The sequence below is a fragment of the Hemitrygon akajei genome, chromosome 15, assembly GCF_048418815.1.
Source record: "Hemitrygon akajei chromosome 15, sHemAka1.3, whole genome shotgun sequence".
Classification (NCBI taxonomy): Eukaryota; Metazoa; Chordata; class Chondrichthyes; order Myliobatiformes; family Dasyatidae; genus Hemitrygon; species Hemitrygon akajei.
Window position 1 is genome coordinate 61,130,087 of NC_133138.1, and position 24,037 is coordinate 61,154,123.

General features: G+C 37.8%; 1 protein-coding gene across 2 annotated transcripts in view; it reads right to left on the reverse strand.

The window, feature by feature from the left end:
* sh3pxd2b (SH3 and PX domains 2B) overlaps positions 1–24,037 on the reverse strand; it is a 293,160-nt gene that overhangs the window by 46,810 nt on the left and 222,313 nt on the right. The window contains exons 6-8 of one of the 2 annotated variants that reach the window (XM_073067663.1): positions 20,524–20,549; positions 17,272–17,313; positions 3,160–3,294 (exon numbers count right to left, since the gene is read on the reverse strand). In XM_073067663.1, coding sequence (XP_072923764.1) covers positions 3,160–3,294; positions 17,272–17,313; positions 20,524–20,549 — 203 coding nt within the window. The remainder of the gene's footprint in view (positions 1–3,159; positions 3,295–17,271; positions 17,314–20,523; positions 20,550–24,037) is intronic. The other variant, XM_073067665.1, reaches the window with a different exon arrangement.

The window sequence follows — 24,037 nt, forward strand, 5'->3', positions numbered from 1 at the left end:
GGAAAAGTTATTGATCGCCTTTAACTTAAAAGCAGCGTTTTCGCTCGGGTCTGATGCGCTCGCGTAACGCGATCGGGTCTAATCGGGTCTGACGCGCTTGCGTAACGCGATCGGGTCTAATCGGGTCTGATGCGCTCGGGTCTGACACGCTCGGGTCTGACGCGCTTGCGTAACGCGATCGGGTCTAATCGGGTCTGACGCGCTTGCGTAACGCGATCGGGTCTAATGCGCTCGGGTCTGACGCGCTTGCGTAACGCGATCGGGTCTAATCGGGTCTGATGCGCTCGGGTCTTGCTTTTCTTCGAGTATTTTCCATGTTGATGAGGGTGAGTACAAATGACTGATTTACAATAATTTAATTGTGAAAGTGCGCTTGATTTATCGTACAATTTCATTGGACCTCTGTGAACTACTCATCAATTTTATTGGTCTACTGTTACGAGGCAAAATGTTTACGAGGCGGCATGAAAAAAAAACATGTATTAGCCGCTCTGGATTAAAGGCCGCAGAGTTCAAAGCTGTTCAAAATGTGGGGAAAAAAGTAGCGGCTTATAATCCGGAATCTACGGTACCCTCTACACACATCAGGAAAACAATGGGAATGTGGGACTTTGATGATTGGGGGGGGGGGGGGACAGCATAAAGTACGCTGATATGTTTGAACATGTTGCTGTTACAAAGGAGGATGTGCTAGAAATCTTGGAAAACATGAGGATAGATAAGCCCTGGGGCCAAATGGGATATACTTTAGGTAACTATGGGAAGCGAGAGAACAGATTGCTTAACCCATGACCTCTAGTTCTCGTCTTAGCCAACCTCAGTGGAAAAATCCTGCTTGCATTTACCCTGACTACAGTATACCCCTCATCACTTTGTATATCTCTGTCAAAATATCCCCTCTTTCTTCTACATTCCAGAGAATAAATTCCTAACACATTCACCCTTTCTCTATAACTCAGGTCCTTAAGTCCTGGCAACATCTGTGTGAATTTTCTCTGCACTCTTTCAACTTATTGATCTCTTTCCTGTAGGTAGGTGACCCAAGCTGACACTGTGACCCAAATTCAGCCTCACCAACATCTTAAACAACTACAACATAACATCCTAACTCCTGTACTCAATACTGTTTATGAAGGTCAATGTGCCAAAAGCATTTTTATGACCCTATCAACCTGCGACACCACTTTCAAGGAACTATGGATCTGTATTCCCGGATCTTTCTGTTCTACTGCACTCAACGACCTACCGCTCAGCATGCAAGCCCTACCCTGGTGTGTACCAAAGTGCCAAAATCCACACTTGCCTGCAGTAAATTCAATCTGCCATTTTTTAGCTCCTTTTTCCAGCCGGTCCAGACCACATCACTCTTTGACTTCTCCCACAAAGCCAATGTCTAATCCAATTTACTACCTCACCTTGAACGCCAAGCGACTGAACCTTCTCGACCAACCTCCCATTGTGGGATCTTGTCTATGGCCTTGCTAAAGTCCATATAGACAACATCTACTGCCTTGCCTTCATCAGCTGTGAGGCTAAGTGCAGCTCCAATGCCATATTTAAGTTTGCTGACAACCCCTCTGTTGTTGGCTGAATCAAAGATGTTGTCAAATCAGAATATAGAAGGAAGATTGAGAATCGAGTTCAATGGCGCCACAACAGCAACCTCTCACTCAACAAGAGCAAAACCAAAAAGCTGACTATTGATTACAGGGGGGAGAAAGCAGGGATCCGGGAGTCAGTCCTCATTAGGGGATTGGAAGTGGAGTGGGCCAGTAGTTTGAAACTCCTTGTTGTTATCATATAAGGGGATCTGTCCTGGGCCCAGCACGCAAGTGCCATTTCAAAGAGGCACTGCAGCACCTCTACTTTCTTAGGAGTTTGCACAGATGCAGCATGTCATTTAAAACTCTGACAAACTTGTATAACTGCACAGCGAAGAGTATCCTGACTGATTGCATAATGGTCTGATATGAAAATACCAGTGCCGAAGGATAAAAAAAGCTGCAAAAAGCCCAGTCCATCACAGGAAAAGCCCTTCCCACCACTGAGGACATCCACAAGGAGTGTTGCCACAAGAAAGCAGCACCCATCATCAAGGACACCCACCTTCCAAGCCATGCTCCCTTCTTGCTGTTGCCATCCGGAAGAAGGTATATGAGCCTCATCTCCAACACCACCAGATTCAGGAATAGTTATTACCCTTCAACCATCACACTCCTGAATCACCTCAACAACGAATTGATTCCACAACCCACAGACTCACTTTCCAGGACCCTAAAACTCCTGTTTTTTCTGTATTATTTATTTACTTACTTATTGTTATTATTATTATTTTTGTATTTGCACAGTTTGATTCCTTTTGTACATTGGCTGTTTGTCGATTCTTGTGTGTAGTTTTTTATTGATTCTATTGTATTTCTTGGTTCTACTCAGAATGCGTGCAAGAAAATGAATCTCAGGGTAGTATATGGTGATGTATACATACATTGATAATAAGTGTACATTGAACTTTGTACTTTGAAGATAAGTTGAGTGAGATAAGGCTTTTCTCTTTGGAGCAAAGGAAGATGAGAGGTGACTTGATAGAGGTGTGCAAGATAATGAGGCAAAGATAGAGTAGATAGCCAGAGGGTTTTTTCCAGGGCAAAAACGGCTAACACAAGAGAGCATAAAATTTAAGTTGATTGAAGGAAAGTAGAGGAGTGATGCCAGAGGTAATTCTTTACACAGTGGAACACACCCAGGAATGATGGTAAATCGGGGCCATTTAAGAAGCACTTAGATAGGCACATGAATGTTAGAAAAATGGAGGGTTATTAAGGGTGAAGGATTAGATTGATCTTGAGTAAGTTAAAAGGTTGTTACAGCATCACGGTTAGAAGGACCGTACTGTGCTCTATGTGTTTGGAAGTGCATTTCTGTAATTGAATATGCAAATCACAGGAATCTGTGAATATATACTTACCAAGTAATAGCTAAAGTAAACAGAAAGCATACAGTGGCGATTACATTAATTGTTATAGAATTAAAGCAAACCGCATTTTCTGAAATTGGCCGCTTACTAGAGTGATGAAAGAGATTTGAGTGGAAATGTTGAACAAATCCTAATTTTTTTTGTATTAGACAGCAAAATTGTTCATATTTCCAGAATTAACTTACCAGATTCGTTTTTCTCTATTACTTCCACGACTTGGCCTTGATACAGACTAATCTCAGTGCTTTCCTGTTTGTCATAATTGGTCACTGCCACATACTGATCCAGAAAAAACTGGTCTGCAGATGTTCCATCTCCACCTGCAAACAAAAAGATCAAATGTAAGAGAGTGAAACTAATAATAAAGGGAATGATGGGACACTCAACAACAAATTGATGGAGTTTCACTGTACTCCAAACAACCACAATCCTGATCTCTTTCTTAGCACACAAGGATAGTCCTACAGTTGACTCTGAAGCAGACGTGGTTAAATTGATCAGTCTTCAGTTGAGTTGTTGACTTGCTGTAGATATCAATCCTCAAAATAAACAATTATACCACAGAATTGTAACCTTGTTATCTTGAAGAAAATTACTATAATCCAAAGGTACTATGTACAGAATCCCAGCAGATTTAAAAAATACATTTCTTTTACTATAATTAAAATTCCAATGAGTTACAAATTGATTTTGACAGCAAAAGGACTTTACCACTATATCATTCTCAGCTTTAGTATATCCTGTTTTTGAGATATCAGTCATGACTCACGATCTGAAAACTTGCCTTCGTCAACCTGGCTGCTGACAATTATTCTTGACTGGAAAGGGACAGATAATGGTAGCTTATATTGAACGAACCTGGAGAGCTTTGAACTGATGGCAGCAAAAGAAAGAGGGTTGGAATTTAGGGTTGTCTGCGTTGCCAGTCACCTGGTTCTTCTGATCTCAGCACTCGGCACTGGCTGGATTCAGGGCAATCCTTAATTGCATATGCAAATAAATTCAATGCTTTTCCACCCATAGACTAGTTGCAAATTGGTTTTGACAACAAAAGGACCACTATATTATTCTCAGAGATCATTCTGATTTATAGCACCAATATGGCAAATTATACATTGAGAAAGCACTTTCTAGCCGTTTACACTGTGACTTCCAGCACATACTAATGCCTTAAAACAAAAAAGCCTGTTATAATCTCAGGAATTAGCCTTGCTTGCTCTTTGTTGATAAAAATAACTGAATTTTCTATTTTTCAATGAATACCTTAAAAGGGCTATCCACTTACTTCAATACTTCTGCCTTACCTCTGCTTATTATCCAATCCTTCTTTAAAATTATTTACTTCAATCATTTTTTTTTGATAAGGTACTTGAAGCTGCTTAATGCTCTCTACTTACAAATACCCCCACCTCTCTTTCTTCCTGTGTCATGGCACTAATAATGTCTCAATTCGTTACCCTGTGGTACAAGTTTCTAATTACTTTCCAAAGCAAATTTCAGTATGAACCCCTTTGTTCAATATTAGTTTCCTGTTCTCTAGTGAAGAGTCCAGCTCTTCTGGTTTCTCATCCATGTTTTATCTCAGTAAACTGGTTGCATCTTATTCATGTCCTTAATATTCGTCTTCGAGACTATCGAACCTTGAAGTGAATGGCTACAGTAGCAGAAGACCATCGCCATGCACTCAGTGGCCACTTTATTAGATACAGGAGGTACCTAATCATGTGGCGCACTGTGCATAAGCATGCAAAACTCTGCAGATGCTGGAAATCCAAAGCAACACACACAAAATGGTGGAGGAACTCAGCAGGTCAGGCAGCATCAATAGAAATGAATAAACAGTCGACATTTTGGACTGAGACCCTTCTTTAAGACTATGTGTAAGTACTTCTAAATTTCAGACACATTTAAAAGCTATTGTGAAGTACATATTTTAATTTAAAATATTTTGTTCTTTAAAGAAACCCTAAATTACTACCAAAAAATAAAATATTAAACCAAGCCAAATTAATTTTCCATTTTAGATGCCTCCTGATCAGTGTCCTTCAATCCTATCAAAATCGTAAATGCAATCCAGGTTTTGCTGCCAAGCTACAAACACCAGCCAGAAAAATTATATATCCATTTCCCAACAGGTAACCTCACATTTTCCCCACATTAAGATTGCTCAATTATCAATTTGCTTATGGCCTCATGAAATTGCTTGAAAGTGTCTTATTATGTTTCTTATTTTTGTACTGATAAGTGATAAAATAATAATGTCCTGGGAAAATATTCAGCCTTATGCTGGCTCTCTGCAAGAATTATTCATTTAAATCCATTATTCAGTGCTTCTCCCACAGCTACAAATGGCTTTAAGTAGGACATAAATGCCAGTGTTAGCCATTGGACAGAATTGCCTGTTTCTGTGTTGCATATTCTAAGCAAATAACTTTCAAAGGGGATTGGTTAGATGTCATTTGAGCAGACAGCACATTCCACATGTTAAAATTTGCTTTGTGAACCAAATGAGTCTGTCAATAATCTGAAAACTTTTGTGTCCCCACACTCATTTTAGTAGATGGTATTCATGTTTCAATTCCAAAATAAGATGGTAAGATGGCAGCTATCCTTTGTATTTCTGCCCTTCAGTCAATTTTAAATCTGTATTTGTCTTAATACAAGGTTAATAAGCCCCCTATTTTTCAAATACCATTTGAAAAGCTATGGTAATCTTACTCACTGCATTTTGTCTAATTATTTATTTCCTTGAATGTTAATTAGTCAAATATATAACCATCTTTTATATAAATCTGTGTTGGTTATGTTTGATCCAGTTTTAAAGATGAATTTTTAGGGTTTAATTAGACTAGCGAGTCTTTGGTAATCTTGCGGGATGCTCTTTCTTTCTTTGGAAAGACACATTGCAAAACATTGATGTTAAAAAAACAAACAAACAAATAAATAAATAAATTTAAATCCTTAGATAAGATAATTCCACTTCCTTCAATAATCTATTATGATCAGGCCTGTTTTAATAGGGCTTTACTGGGTTACTTCCTAAACCAGTTATCCTATCTAAATTATTTCACCTACTTTTCTTCCACTGATTCATTTTTATCACAATCTTGTAGAATTTGAGCCATAAGATTTAACTAGTACCTCCACTATTTCGATTAATCTCTATAACATAATTTGCTCCATTTGATGTGTGCCACACAAAAAAGAACTTCCCTGTCCCAAATTCCAGTGTTTGACCCTATGCCCTGCAATCACACATCTTAAAAATAATGGGTACCACAGTTGGAGGTTGTACTTGCTGGTAAAAAAACACTGGCTGCATGCCAAATGGATCAATGTTTCGACCATGTTGGAGTTGGATAAAATACTTTCTTGTCCATAACTTATACATGACTATGCAGGCTAATTTGGCAGTTCAGTACATTTTGTCACACAGAGCAATTAACTATTCACAAATAGTTAATATACAACTACGACTTCCTCAAAAAAATCCATCCGCTTCACTTATGTCCTTTAGGAAAGGAAATCTAATATCCTTATTACCAAGTCTGGTTAAATATGATTTTAATCCCAAGTTATTCAATTTAATTTGGCTCCTGAAGTGATGTAAGTAAAACATTCATTGTATCAATTATATCAATATATTTATATCAATTGTAATGAGGTGTCATAACATTAAGGGTAGATGGACAATGCAATGTCAACTTGGCATTTCACTGAGATGCAACAAAGAAGCACCATTAAAAATGATCACATGCAAAAACTGCACACTGTTAACAAATCTAACACTGAGAAACATACTACCATTTAAAAGCCAGCGGCTTCATTCAGAACCATTGGCAAAATCCAGCCCTACATCTATGACTGCCCTACCACACCGCTCAGCATTCATACGCTCTGACATTTGGGATAATTGATCCTGCAAGACCTCTGCTGCATAAGGTCATCCCCAAAATTCGGATACTCATCGCTTCCTGAGAACATGAAAAAAAAACAGTACTGAGTGCTGCAACTATTTTCCATTTATAGTTGTAACAATTAAAGTTAAAACTAGTCCAGTTTTTAAGAAATCATTCTCTAAAATCATCGGCAGAATCATCGGCACCGTGGCTATCCCTCGAGGTCGAAGATGATGGTCTTTGTTCTGAAGAAGTGGCCCACAGAGCAAAGACGCCTGTGCGTGTATTTGTTTAACATGTACTTGATGTTGCACTCCAAGAAGTACACATTACTTCACAAATCAACCCACTGATTCCAATGGCAAGGAAACCACGACGATTGGAGCTGATGGGTTTGTTGCAGCCTTCATCCGCCTTCACAGACATTGAGTTCGAAGTAACTTCCTCCGCCTGTTCCACCGTTGAGGTCTTGGTTGGATTGTTCTTTGTCAGGGACCTCACCCTCGACCTTACCGCCATGGGTGACCCTACCGGGAGCATAGCTCCAGAGGCATCGCCCTCGGGATCTCAGAACCACACAAGCTTCTCCACCACAACAAGATGACAATTCACGGAGAAGGGCCAGAATATACAATACCTATAAAAAGCGTTATCACTGCCTTCCCCCCGGAAATTTTCATGTTTTATTGTTTTACAACACTGATCAACAAAAAAGACTCTTTTGTGTCAAAGTGAGAACGTCTCTACAAAGTGATCTAAATTAATTACAAATATAAAACACAAAATGATTGATTGCATTAAGTATTCACCCCCTCCCTTTACTATAACACACCAAATCATCACCTGTGCAGCCAAACTGGTTTTAGAAGTCACATAATTAGTTAAATAGAGTTCTGTTTTGGGGACCTGTGTGCAGTCAAGGTGTTTCAATTGATTGTAGTATAAATACTCCTGTATCAGAAAGGTCCAACTGCTGGTGAGTCAGTATCCCAGCACAAGTCAGGAGATGGATACAAGAAGACTTCAAGTCACTGAATATCCCATGGAGTACAGTTATGTCAATCATCAAGAAATGGAAATAACATGGCAGAGCAGTAAATCTGCCTAAAGCAGGCTGTCTTCAAAAACTGAGTGACCGTGCAAGAAGGGAAATAGTGAGGGAAGTCTCCAAGAGACCTATGAAAACTCCGGAGGAGTTACAAGCTTCAGTGGTTGAGATGGGAGAGACTGCACATAGAACAACTGGTTCTCGGGTGCTTCACCGGTCACAGCTTTATGGGAGAGTGCCAAAGAGAAAACCATTGTCGTTAAAAAAACTCACATGAAATCTCAGCTAGTTTCCCAGAAGGTGTGTAGGAGACTCTGAAGTCAGCTGGAAGAAGGTTGTATGGTCTGATGAAACCTAAATTGAGCTTTTTGGCCATCAGACTAAACGCTATGTTTGGTGTAAGCCAAACACCACACATCATCACTACTGTGAAGCATGGTGGTGACTGCATCATGCTGTGGGGATGCCTCACTGCAGCAGACCCTGGAAGGCTTGTGAAGGTAGAGGGTAAAATGAATGCAGCAAATACAGGGAAATCCTGGAGGAAAACCTGATGCAGTCTGCAAGAAAACCGCAACTTGGGAGAAGATTAGTTTTTCAGCACGACAATGACCCCAAGCATAAACCCAAAGCTACACAAGAAAGGCTTAAAACAACAAAGTTCATGTCGTGGAGTGGCAAAGTCAGAGACCAGACCTCAATGCAATTGAGAATTTGTTGCTGGAATTGAAAAAGGCTGTTCACTCGTGATCCCCATGCAAGCTGACAAAGCATGAGCAGTTTTGTAAAGAAGAATGTGGAACAATTTCAGTGTCCAGATGTGCAAAGCTGATAAGAGACCAACTCACACAGACTCAAGGCTGTAATTGCTGCCACAGGTGCATCTACTACATACTGACTTGATAGGGGCGAATACTTCTGCAACCAATCATTTTGTGTTTTATATTTGTAATTGATTTAGATCACTTTGTAGAGATCTGTTCTCACTTTGACATGAAAGGGTCTTTTTCTGCTGATCAGTGTCAAAAAAGCCAAATTAAAACCACTGTGATTCAACGTTGTAAAACATTGGGAGGGTGAATACTTTTTATAGGCACTGTAATCATATTTAACATGCATGTTATATGGCCTTATGCTTAACACTACATATATGAAATTGTAGTAATTGAACAAAAGTTTATTACTCAAGGTGACAGACTAGGTCTAGATACAGCCTCACACACAAAATGCTGGTAGAACACAGCAGGCTAGGCAGCATCTATAGGGAGAAGCACTGTCGATGTTTTGGGCCGAGACCCTTCATTAGATACAGCCTGGAGTTATTCTGACACTTAAAACATAACAGCTGGAAGATCCATCATGCAAATGACAGCTTTCTGTTTCTCTTGACATTATGTATTCCCCTGGTATCATGAAATAGGTCTCCCTGTGCAAACACAGTAACTTCCAAACTAAAAAACTAATCTCTGATTACAAGCACTATTTATGGAAAACACAGAAAATCAAATTATTATTAGTTTATTATGATAAACAACAGAGAAAAGCCAGTTCTTATTCTTTAAGGGCTTAGCTCATCCAGCACTCCACTTGAGATTCAATTTGCTGAGCTGTAAGAATTGAAACTAATGCCACAGAATTTCAAATTTCTCACTGTAAGTTTAATAATGCAAATAAGTGGAGATATTTAGTGTAATACTATCAAGACCAACAGAACAAATGCAAGAAAAAGACAACGTGAAAAATGAATCGATTAGTTACAAGTGTGGAAATACCAATATCCTTGAACAGAAAAGCCTACAAAATATAGTGGAAACAGTCCACTCCATCACAGGTAAAGCCCTCCAAAATGTGCAGCATTCATCATCAACGACCCCCACCATCCAGTCTATGCTCTCTTCTTGCTGCTGTAATCAAGAAGGAGGCACAGGATCCTTAAGTCCCACACTACCAGGTTCGGGGACAATTATTACTCCTCAACCATCAGGCTCTCTAATCAAGTGGACAACTTCATTTACCCCAACACTGAACTAATTCCACAAACTATGGACACATTTTCAAGGACACTTTAACTTACATTCTTAATATGTATTAATTATTTATTTACGAATATTATTTCCCCCCTTTTTGTATTTGCACTATTTATTGTCTTGTGCACATTGGTAGTTTCCCCACACTTTGTTATATGTGGTTCTTCATCAATTCTATTGTGTTTCTTTTCATTTGCTGTGAAGGTCTGCAAGAAAATGAATCTCAGGGTAGTATATGATGATGTACCGTATATGTATATATTTTGGTAATAAATTTACTTTGAACTTTAATCTGTGAAGAAGAAAGATCAGATATAGAATCAAATGTTTACTGAAAATGCTCACGACACAAAATTCAACCTTGAGTTTGATTCAACCAATCTCCTCCTTTTCTTCAAAACTGTTCTATTTGTGGTAGTGACTATTCTCTGATCCGGGGAACAAAGAAATTGGGCATATTCTTCTGAAATTTAATAATGATGCATGCCAGTTTTTCAATTAACAAAATGTTTTGTGATTGTAATACTGCCAATGGAGAGTAATTAGAAGTACCTTAATGTTAAACTACCTCTGTTCAAATAACATTTCCTACTGCCACTACAGAATGCTGAAACAGACGTAAGTTGTATGGTCCTTTATTCAGTAGTTCAGAACATATTCAGAAAAGACGTGTGACAGAAATAAAGAAAACCTCTTTTGATATTATATATATATATATATATATATATATATATATATATATATATATAGTCAATGGTTGTTGCTTATACCATTTCATATAATGGTGTCACCTTAATATCAAAATGAAGCAAAAATAAAGATATGTCATTATCACAGGGGAAAAAAACTCAGTAAAAATTGACAGACTTAAAATTTAGAAAACCAAAATTAATCTGTATGGAATTGGGACTTGATACATTCTCACTGTGGATTTCCCTCATCACACTGTAAGATCTTTAACCTGATGAAGTCAGCAGGTGATATCATTCATCTGGGCACTGCAAGACCATGTGGACTGGCACACAATCACTTGAAGTTCCACTGTGCTCAGTACCTAAAATTCATTTCTGTTTAGAGGGACACCAAAGAGAATAGCACACCAATTTACCAATAATAAAACCCAATAGATTTTGTATTTGTTCCACATTGCTTAGGAACAGAGATTCCTTGCAAGCTTTGGGGGGGGGGGGGGGGGACACTAGTAAACATGATTTAAATGCACTTTTGTACAATAAGTCTTACTCCCATATGCTTGGCAAAATTTAATACATGTTTACTTTAAACAGGCTGCACAATTTATTATCTTAAGGGAAAACTGAAGTGGGCATTGATAAAAATTGCTACCCAGCATTTACCCAGGTAAGAGTCACAAGACTGGCAACATGTATTCTGTGGAAAAATAATGTACATCTGCTCTCAATCAAGAAACCTGAAGCATGATCATCCATCCAACCCTAGCATAATTTTTAAATTAAAACATGTGGGAAAATATCTAACGGCAATGCAGGGAAGTTATATCCACTCAAGTCATCTTTGCACTTGTCCTAGGCTACTAAGGGATCAACCGATACACAGGTACCTTATGCCAGCACATTGAATACATGATGTAGTGTAAATCTCTGTCCTTTGCTCACCTATCACTTTGCCAAGAAACAATTTCTGTCTTTGAATACCCTGATTAAATTTCCCCACACTCTTCTCCACATAGCAAGGAGATGCATTTCTCCCAGTCTTGTCGCCACAGGCATATGGGTAATGCATTTAACTTCAATGTACTCTGCCTTTCCCAGCAGTCAGAAAAATCACAACGCAGATTGGATGAAATCTGGTTTTTCTATACTTGCAGATAAAAATCTTCTCAGTTTTAAGTTATTCACATGTTGAGATCACACCAAGTTAAAATGGATGTGAATCTCACCAGTTAGCTGGAATAAAAATTATGTCGCTGAAATTAAAAGAATAGCTTAGAAAGTTAGCGCCCAATTCACCATATCTGGCAGTCAGATGAAGTCTTTGAATCCAAGACTGGATGTCTTGGAATGTGCAGCGGAAGATCGATGTGGGCTATTAGTTGAGAGCAGAGAAAAATAATGCAAAAATAATTAAAATAAATGGCTGGAGCACAGTACCCTGGGGATTGAGACAGGAGAGTGAATGAGTGGTCAGGACATCTCCTATGAGTCGTATCAGAGCCTGAAAGTAAAGACAAAGGACTCATTTCTGAACAGCGTGTATCTGACTTGATACTAAAGTAGATGGTTCTGTACTGCCGGAAGTGATAAGCAAGGATTCCTGGAAATACTCAGCAGCTTTTGGGGAAAGAGCTCATAATGCAGACAAGACTTGGGCCTGCCAGAAACCAGTTTGCATGAGTTTATTATACGAACATGACAATTACCGGTAATCTATTTTCTTTGACAATGCACTCAACACTGAACCATCACATCACTTTCCTTTCCAGAAAAAAATTGAACCAGCCCAACATATAAATGCTCACCCCACCCCACCCCAAGGCACAAAATAACTGTACGAACAGTGCCACTGAAATACCTTCTTGTTACATTAAAGATATAACAAGGTCATATGTAAATAGTTTTGCAATTTATGACATTCTTCTTGAAAGGGCAGTACATGAAGAGAAATCTCGTGTTTGAACTTGACTAAAATTCACTTTGTAGCCAAAAACAGTCATTATGAAATATGTATTGCAGCATTTACTGTAGTCCTCTGTTCCTTAAATTTCAAAAGATATTACTCATTTTTCTGTAAAAAGCCAGTGCATGCAAACAACTTCAGAGCTACGAGGAAAATATTGAGAAGTTATGCAAACTAGGCAATGACTGATTACTGGGACTTTAATTATAACCATATAACATATAACCATATATCAATCACAGCACGGAAACAGGCCATTCCGGCCCTCCTAGTCCGTGCCGAACTCTTAATCTCACCTAGTCCCACCTACCCACACTCAGCCCATAACCCTCCACTCCTTTCCTGTCCATATACCTATCCAATTTTACCTTAAATGACACAACTGAACTGGCCTCTACTACTTCTACAGGAAGCTCATTCCACACAGCTATCACTCTCTGAGTAAAGAAATACCCCCTCGTGTTTCCCTTAAACTTTTGCCCCCTAACTCTCAAATCATGTCCTCTCGTTTGAATCTCCCCTACTCTCAATGGAAACAGCCTATTCACGTCAACTCTATCTATCCCTCTCAACATTTTAAATACCTCGATCAAATCCCCCCTCAACCTTCTACGCTCCAATGAATAGAGACCTAACTTGTTCAACCTTTCTCTGTAACTTAAGTGCTGAAACCCAGGTAACATCCTAGTAAATCGTCTCTGCACTCTCTCTAATTTATTGATATAATAAATAAAGTATAAAGTATAAAGTAATTATACTTTTACTTCTACATTACCAAATCCCAGACTGTTTTATTTAATACAAAAATTATTAGATCCAATAGATCTAGCACTTTGCCATTTTTCATTTGCCATTTTGGTAAAAATGTGTGTTTATACTTTGTACTCAAGGTAAATTAAATGTTCCCAAGTATTTTACACAGATAAGATTTAAGAAAAGGATGGTGAGCCAAAAAAATTATTTTGGTCTCAATTATTCTATGGAGCATGGATCACAGCAAATGATGGTTTCCAAAAGTCAACACCATTTTCAAAATGGTTTTTTCTTGGACTGACCCTCCAAGTCAAGGGTGATATGCTTCTATCTTAGGACTACAAAATTTGAGGTGACAAATGAGTTCTATACAGGACATATAGATGCTGCCATAGGTGAGCAGGTGGGATTTGTTAAATGCTCCTTCTACAGTTTGCCGCCTTTGTGTTCCTATTGAAAAGATTCAGAGTGTCCACAGGCCTTTCAGATAATTTATGCACTAATGGGTCAGACCTTCCCATGAGTTAGACAAGACGTTACAGTTTTTTGAAGAGGCTTCTAATTCTCCCTTGAAATGTCTTCTATCCTGCTGGAAATTGCTTGCCATGACAGAGAACAGCACAGAGTATTTTTTCAGGAATTTGGCATCAGGTGTGGATATAGAATGGAGTTAGTTAAGCTGGATCAGTACCTCAATACCGAGAATGTTGATTCACCTAACCTGCCAGTGTACTTGGACAATTTTTTGGAGGTGATGTTCGTAATACTTCTCCAGTGATTGAAGTGTCTACGGTTGGCTGATCTATGACTCTGTTGGAAACCACTGTCTTTTTAAAATAATACTATTGATCAGAATTGTACTTTTTAACAAATTCAAGTATTTTTCACACTTACTGTCAAAAAGCAATATCCCAGCTGAACTAACATTTTGTTACCTTTCTCATATTCATTGGCTAAGTATTAGCACATTACCCACAAGATGTAATTACTTCAATTATATCGCCTATTAATTAATTTATCTCTATCTAGGGAATTTCTCTTATCTATAAAATTGATAGATATTTCAAAAGCACCTTTTGTCTATACGCCCCTTAGCATTAATTGCCCTCTGAGCACTGTTTCTTAGCTCTTTATTTAGTTTCCTTAAAATTTGTAAGTTCATTCGCACTCTAAACATAAACTGAATTAAGACTGCTCGCCATGTTTGACTACCAGAAGAACCATAATGATCAGAAAATAAACGGAGACCCAACCACTCCAAGGCATAGGGATTACTGTATTTCAATGGTCTATGATCTTGGTGCCAGGCTTGTGGTCTTAAATGAATTCTTAAATTCTTAAATGGAATGAGTTCTACAAAGAAATGGTTGAGAAGTGGCAATAACAGAGTTTAGAATATTTGGACAAATCCATGAATAGGAAGAACTGAGAGTGATATGGGCCATGAGTCAGCAAATGGGATGAGCTTGCTGGGCACCACGACACGGATGAGGCATACCAAAGAACCTGTTTCTGTGTTGCACTACTTTCTGACTATGCCTTGGTCTTTGAACAGTCCTTTTCTTCAGGCAGTCGAAGTACACAGTAGCACATTGATGACAGTGGTGAAATTACATCATTATTGTCTAACCTTGCTGAGGCATGGTTCCTGATATACATAAAGTGATCCAAGTTGGTAAGGTTCTCATTGTAGATCTTGATTGTCAGAGAATGGTTTTGTGACACCGGAACAAGTTGCTGAAGGACTGCATCTTAGAAAGGCATGTTCTCTTGTATGCTGAGGTAGAGAGACCATCAACAGACAAGAGTTCAGCCTCAGTGCGCACAAAAACCAGTTTCTTTAGCATCGAGTGTGGAATGATCACTTCATTCTGGGCTGATGATATGCTCATTTCACATATAGTACCTTAAGGGCCCTGCCAAATGATCACAAATCCAGTGTCAATTTTTGAATGTTGTTATAAATAGTATTTAAATTATTAGCACTTCAGCAGGTCATGAGGAAAATCCATGAGATAAGCCAGTACAAAGCACATTTGGATCAGGAAGATTCGCTGTTTAGTTAATAATTCCTTTTGGAATAAGGAATAAGGCTGGAGAGTGCCTCAGCAACACTTCAACCTTAGTGCAAGTGGTAATGATCCTGACTTTACTTACAGATAACAATAAGCTACTTTACTAATAGATAAAAATCCTTCAATGCATGTAGTATTATACTGTAGCATAAACCACATATTCCAAGAGAATAGAAAATGGAAAAACTGTCAATTTACACTTTTTAAGTAAAACTTGCTGTGATAAAAAGCATCAAGCAATTGCTTCTTCTTACTGAATATTATTTTAACAAGAATATTTCAACACATAAGCTTTAATTCTAAATTTTTAAAAAGTGCACAAGTCATGTATCATAATCCTGAAGTATAAACAATCTTATACTTCACTACTTAGAAATCCATCCCTCATTCACAGTGTTATAGCAGTGATAGCAACAACGCATGATATCCAAGGTCCAGTTTAATGTTACTGACCAAAGATGAATTTCTACATAGGCTATGAATTTTCTCAAGATCCCAAACAGTGTACAATGCAATCATTTTATAATACTTATAATTTCACTTGGAAATTTACAAAGCAATAGTCATAGTTGTATTCATATTTCCCCAGTGTACTTCTTCTATTTAGTAAACTCATCTTAAAACACTTAATAAATGAAAAATAAATTAGATGGTATTTTAATAAAATCTTATTTTAAAAAAACCTGATGAACACCATTAATCCCTTGACTGCTGCAGTGCTGATTTTGTAAACATTTTCCAGAGCTTCCATCAAACGCCACACATATTAAAACGCCTGGAAATCAAACGAGTGCAGATGCTGGAAATCTGACATAACAACAGAAAATACTGAAACACTCAACAATTCGGGCAGAGCCCATGGAAAGAGAAGTTAACGTTTCAGGTCAATAGAAGGGCATTATTTTTCTTTCTCTTTCCAGAAATACTGCTTGACTTGCCAACTTCTTCCAGTATTTTCTGTTTTTACACCACACATATAAATAATTGTCATTATTCTGTATTTCCATCTACTTTCAAGTCATTTTAAAAATGTATGCATTTAAAAAGAAAACAAAGCACAAATGATGCCAATCAACAGCACCAAGGAAATGACAAAGGACATATCTGTTCCGAAGTGGAATAAGCCATCAACACCAAGAAAATGACAAAGGACATAATGGTGGAATAAGTCATTAGTTTACATTTTCAAGAAAAGTAATAAGAATTGCTGTAAAATAATATTGATTACTGAGAGGTTACATAGTGAGATAGACAGTTCTCAGAACCTGCTTGAATTAAGTGTAGCTTTAAATAAACTGCTGTTGAATAACCCTCTTATAGGCCACTTGCTTCCTTCAGTTAAGATGAGGTGCTATAAAGTCACATTTTATTAATATAATATTTAGATTTTTTTGATCAATTGTTCATTAAGACTAGCAAGCATTTCCAAATTTGATATATGCCACAAAATCATATTTAGGGAAATATTTAAGAAATTTAATATCCAAATTGCTTTGTGCCAATGAAAGGGTTAGCAGGTGATTATTTGAACAATTACTTGAATGACAGTGCACCTATATATAGGGGGCCAAAAACATATTTTAAGTGAAACTTTCTTGAGTGATATCATCAAAGAAAAAGTTGAATTAAGTGAAAAGAACAAAAATCAGTCCCAAATTAATCCCATTTTAATCAATATTACACAGGTACTGAGCATGCATGAATCACACCGCATTTAGCATTAGGCTGGCCCCAACCACTGCTAATCAGCCAGCTGCATGGCCCAAAATCGTAATGGGTAAGGACCATCCAGCAATGTTAAGGATCAGTTAAGTTATGGCCAAGCGAGTTTCTCTAATACCTCTTTTTAGAAACGATGCCGTTCTCTGGATTATTGCAAGCCCTAATGAAGGAAAATGAATGAAAGTACATGTGAGGAAAATGAAATTATTTTAAGGTTTTGAATTGAGATGTTGAGAAAGTGAATTACATGCAATGCTGGATAATTTACCCTATATATGAGTATAATTCAATCATTCAGTAGAAACATACAAAACTCATTGCTTGCTTTGTATTGTAATGAATTTTGAAAGTCTATACTGCATGAATGAATTATAAGAAGGCCACTTTGTCAGAAGCACATCAGCTGCTTAGACCATGTTAATATTTATGATCTGACAATAGTAAAAAAACAGCACTGTTCATTGGAAATATTAACGCCTGGTGACAACATAATTGTGCTCCAAGCACATCAGGAGAGAATTTCAAATGACCAGTCTTGAGAACCAAATATGGGAATATATAACTTGAGTAATGATTTGCACTTCCATCAATTACAATTTTACTTGCATGTGCTTTGAGATCAATATTTACCTATGTTTCAATGACTGATGACAGCAAAGCTTTGGCTTTATTTGCTGTTGTTTGTCTCAAAATCTCAAATGTTTTCCTGCGCTTTATCTGTCCTGTCACCATGAACTATGTAGTTAATCACTTTAACATCCAAAACATAAATAATATGTATTTTTCCAAAGTAGATCAGAATCCACCCAATGTACCACACTGAACTATTTTTCTTATATATATATGTGTGTGTGCGCATGTGTTGTAGCAAAAGTTATTTTTTCACAAAGAAGTTTATCACTCAATATTTATCTTCACACCCTTGTGATCTGATCATAGAGTGGACTTATCATGCCTGTGTTGACCCTCCAGTTTCATATTCCAGTCTCCAACAATCACCATGTTGCCTTCTTACCATAATATATATTCAAAAAATCTTTGGAATTTCACCCAAGTTCCATCCCAATGAAATAATATTCAATCAGGTTCTAAACTACCATATTTTATTAGATTATTCCAATGGTCATTTGAAAAAATAACAAGATTTTCCTATAATCTACTTTCATATTTGATTGGTCCATCTTAAGCCTCCCATCATCTATTATGTATGCATTGTGAAATAGTCCACCCTTCAGCATGAATGATAATGGAGAAGTATTAATTATCGGATGAGTTAATAGTCATTCCTATTTGAGCATCTTTCTCCCTTGCATCTTAGTTCTTAGTTTCACAGATTCTGTTGTCTAACATGGTTGATATTTGCACTGAAAATTTCCCCAGGACTTTGGTATCATTTGTTCTTTCAAAAAATTAGCACTTTTCCAACAATCTTGGAGCTCATAACCATTTTGAGAAGTGGGCTCAGAGAGTGCATTTAAACTGCAATGGTAACTTAAAACCGTAAGACCATAGGACATGGGAACAAAACTAGGCCACCTGGCCCATCGAGTCCGCTCCGCCATTCAATCATGGCTGGTCCTTCTTTTCTCTCCCCCTCAACCCCAGTTCCCGGCCTTCTCCCCATAACCTTTGATGCCATGTCCAATAAAAGCCTGAACGTATAATAGTGTTTAACTTGAGTGCAAATCTAGAGCAGCGTCCAAAGCGCAAGAAAGAAGCGTCACTCTCCATTCTCATGAGTCCGATTTTGCACCATTAGCTTGGCAGCAGCACCATTAAATACGTGTGGATACTCCATGAAAAACTAGAAATGAAATCATTGAATCAGAAAATCGATACAACTGGGGGAGGCCATTATACTTATTACATCTACGGTGGAAATAACGTGATATTCAGACTACTCCCAGTTCTTAGACAATAATTGCATTGACACTGGCACTCCAAGTGAGCATCCTGACATTTTTAAGGCTTTCTCCCTCCATCAAGCTGCAAGTCTAGACCATCAATTCTTTCAGTGAAAAAAAATCCTAGTTCCCCATTAATCTGTCTGCTAATTACCACAAATTCATCACTCCTAGTTATTCATCTCTCTGCTAAGAAAGCAGACCCTTCCTGTTCACATCGTTTGTACTCCCCATCTTTATATATCATTAAACCTTTTAACCTCCTTTGATGCCAAGAATATAGCCCCAGCCTAAAAACTGGCATGTATTCTATTCTCCAGCCTCAGGAACCTCCTCTTGTATCATCTCTGCATTCTCTGCATTCACAGGTTGCCATCACACCCTGTGACCAAACCTGCAAACAGTATTCCAGTTGCTGGTTAACAATGAATCACTGAAACCCCAGATGAGACATAAGGGGAACACAAATTACTTACATCTTCTAGCTGTTTCCCATGAATCACACTAGCTTTTGACTAATTAGATCATTTGCACAGAATCCTATTTGTGGTATATAGAATGGATTAAGACTAATGTAAATAGTGTGGTAATTTGTTAGGTCATTCCAGAGATTTTGTACGTGTGTACTATCATATGAGCCATCAATTTGCAGAAATGACTCATCCACAGATGACCAAGATGTTTCTCAAAACTAGTAATCGTTGTCCATCGCAAATACCATTTGCTTGTAAACAGCTGATGTATTTTTGTGCAACATATCAGGAAAGATCTTTTCTAATCTCTTCAGAACATTTATTCCATTCTTGATTTTTCTGTTGTCTCGTGCTCAGTATTCAATGTAAATAATGTCATTCGACCTTTGCTTCTATTCGGGAAATCCAGGTACAGTCTGCTTAGAATGTCTGGAGCAGGATCACGTAACCTTTTGAAAGAGTGCTTCCTGATTAATAGCAGAAGCTTTGATTTACTTTTAAAAGTCATTTAGGCTTCAGGCTCTTCTCTGGCTAATAGGTAATTTACTGCTTTGCTCCATTATGGTCTACAGTCCCTGTCATTTTTCAAAAGAACGCTCTGCTCATTTCGATTCCCTAGACTCTTGTGTGACTCTCATGGATAAATGGTACAGCTACTAACAGGATTTTTTCAATTGGAAATTCTTACACGATGATAAGGAACTCTGTTACCACTTGTAGCAGATACGATTCCCATGAGCGGTTCTTTAGACTGGTCGTCAGAATTTCTCAGCATCCCATACTGATGCTACACAAAGGATACTGTCAATATATTCCAAAGAAAGATCTTCAAGGGCAGGTAAAACTAGTCAAACTGGTTAAGACCAACTTTTCCAATTCACAATAATTCAGTAAACTACTATTACCAGAGTAAACAAAAAAAATATTCTAACATCTCTCATAAACAAATAAAACATTTTGATAACATAATCAATTCAATTAAATGCTTCTTACCTGATTTCTTCTTTGTAATTGGTTCTCTGAAATAAAAAGAAATAATATTTAATAAATGAATGAATTATTTTGTTAAAATGTAGCATCTTAATTTCCAGTATTTTTAATCAAATTATAGTACTAAAATTTAAAGTACGCTACATTGAATGGTTCAAATGCTAACATTATACTCAGTGCAATTTTCAATCTTTTTGAAGTGCTAACCAAATTTCCATAAAAATATAATTGAAATAATTACGCTCCCTTGCCAGGACTGCTTTTCAGAAAGTCTGAAGAAACTGGCTGGCTGCCAGTCTGTAATTAAACTCTAATTAATGCACAGCAATTGACACATGGATAGATTCAGAAGAATAATTTTGATAATTATTGATCTGAAGTTATCACAAAGGGAGAATAAGGTTTGAATACGGCATACAAAAATTCTCAATCGTGGCAGAGGCTGAATGAAGGTATTAAGGTAAAGAGATATCCACAGTACAATGAATCATTTTAACTTCTCACAATGTCTGTCTACAGTATGTTCTGCCCAGGTGCGAGATCGACTAAGTTCCTACCCTGCTAGATAAGAACATTGGTGAGAAAAGGGCATTGGTGTAGCTTTCTATTTAAAGAATCAAGGAATTAATACTCCAACTTCATTAAGGTAGACAGTGCAGGGAAGATGATGGAATGCACCAGCCAATGGAGATCACAAATCCACAATACCACATCTGAAGAAATCATCTGCAATGATTTTGTTAAGTAGTGCAGAATACAAAAATGAAGAAGAACATGAAATTTAATTGCAAGTGAGGCAGTTCATTTTGGCAGAGCCTCATCCTTTGCAACTATTCAACAGCGATGGCCACTCCAGCAGTCAGGGTAACAATGACTGCGGGTAGGTGAGCAAATTAACTACTGCACCATGGGACAAGGGTCCATACAAGTTGGGGGAGTGAAAAGGAATGCAGTAATGAAAGAAGGCAATATAGGTAGGATCGTAAATACTGTACTTTACTCGGAATTCACTATCAAAGGTCTCTAACACTCTGTTTTCAGGGTTTGCAGCTTCTCTTCAATGTTAGTGAGGAACTTGGGAGTGGCAGAGGAAGGAAGTGAGTGGGAACCAACGACAAAGAAACTAAAGTGATCTGCTTAAGGAGTTTGTCTAACTATGGTCCTACTTAAAGCAAGGAGCCACAAATGCATCAATCTTTCGATTACTGCTTTACCCAAATGCAAATTATATAAGTTCCATAAGATACAAAAGTTAAAGGCACGGCTCAAAGATTGGCGTGAGAGAAAGTCGTTCAATTCATGGAGCATGAGCGTTGGTACTGTGGAAAGAAGGAGTTACCCTGTTGGACTGGGCTTCAACTGGACTATATGGGGACCAGCATTTTAGTGAATTGCATAACTGACCTGTAGACATGGTTTCAATTTATGTAGTTGTGGGATGGGTCTGGTTAGTCATTCCTCAGGAGGTTGATGACAAACAACATGATGACAGCACAGCATCACTGATTGACAAAGCTGGCCAGGATGGGACAGAGTGTACACACTTACCTCCAACTTGAGTCAGTGCAGGAACAAATGGTAAAAAGACTCAAAATGAAGTATCTTTATCTGAAGACATGGATTACGGGTAAAACAATGGCACATAGTTTGGGTGTGGTTGTAAAGTAACCAGGCTTGAGAATTAAATATTCCAAAGACGTTAAACTCTTAGAATAGATAGGCAAAATGTAAATGGGGGTGGGGGGCAGCCTTCAAAATACAGGACTGGATAAACACAGTAGTTGAAAAGATCTTAGTTGGGAAAATCAATAATCTTGGGTGGAACTAAGACACATAATACACAGGAAGGGGTGTATATTGGAAGTGTCTGTAGATCTCCAAGTACTATTTTTAATATAGATGTTTTGCAAATCAGGAAATTGGAGGTGCATATCGCAGGATCTAAAACAATAATCCTGGGGAAGATTCATCTCTTTGCAGCTTAATAAAATCTGGTTAGGCTGCATCTGGAGTATTGCATTCATCTTTGGTCAATCCATGATAGGAAATATGGGGGCTTTGGAAGGAGGGCAGAAGTTTACCAGAATGCTACCTGACTTAGAGGGCATACACACACAAAAAAAGATTGAATAACATGGGCATTTTTATCTGGAGTGGCAGAAGCTGAGGGGACACTCAATAGAAGTTTATAAAATTTTGAAAGGCATAGATAGAGTAGATAGCCAATGTTGTTTTCCTAAAGTCAAAATGTCTAAGGTGCACTTAAGGTGGGAAGGGTAAGCTCAAAGGGGATGGATACGACAAGACTGGAGAGTGCCGCGAGGATGGTAATGGAGGCAAACACAACAGGGTCATTTATGAGGCCCTCAGATTGACCCATAAATCTGCAGAGAATGGAGGGATGTGGGCACTGCTTAGGCAGAAGGAACTAATTTAGTTTGGTGTTTAGTTGTTAGTTTAAATAGTTCAGCACAACTTCATGGGCCAAAGGGCCTGTTTCTTTGCAACACTGATCCATGTTCTATGTGTTACTAGACAAAACAAAGTAGTTGCAATAGTTTGGAGGATAAATTCAAGAGAATAAATAGAGATATATCTCAATATGTTAAGAAAGCAGATGGAATTGTGTTCTATTAGATCCTAGTATCATCCATTGAGAAAGAGTTAATTTGCTAGCTACAGGGCCTTTAGGGAACACTAATCATGATGTTGTAGAATATTATATCAAGATTAAAAGTGATTTAGTTCACTTTCTGTTGGTACATTAGTAAATTAGTAGATTCCTCAGTTTAAACAAAACAAGCCAAGAAGATGGGGCATGAGTTCTTTGTGCAATAGAGAGAAATTAAGTTATAAGATATGACAGAAAACATGTAATGATTAACAATTAAAGAATGAATATCCTGTATATAATTAATCCAAGATCTTGTGAGGTCTTGGCAGGGGATCTCTGTATAAAGAGAACACATTTGTTGTTATGGGATAATCTTAAACTCGGCAGTCAGTATTTAAAAAACAACAGGCCACTTACTGAAGGCAGAAAGGAGGCAACTTTTACTTCTCAAATTCTCATGAGCTTTTGGAATTGTCTTTCTCAATGGGTGATGGGTTTGGAACTTGGACTTTGAATATAGTCTGGATGGGATCTTTAAGGCATACAAAGATTGATACTTAATAAGCAAGGGAGTGAAAGGTCTACTACGGTTAGATGGGAATGCAGAGCTGAGTTTGCAATCAGATCAGCCATGATTATATTAAATTGTAGGGTAGAAATGAGAAGTTGTGACATTTGCCTGTTCCTACCCATCCCTTTAAAATAAACCAACAGAAAATTTTATCCAGCCACAGTTACCTAGAAGTCAAAAATAGTATTTGATCAAATGAAAAGGCCAATACACTACAGCCAAAAGTAAACCTGGGACCATGATGATTGAAACATTACAGCTTTCAACAGAAGAGGGGCATGAGAGAAATAGAAAAGGGGGAAAACAGGAGTAATCTCTCAAGAGACATGACA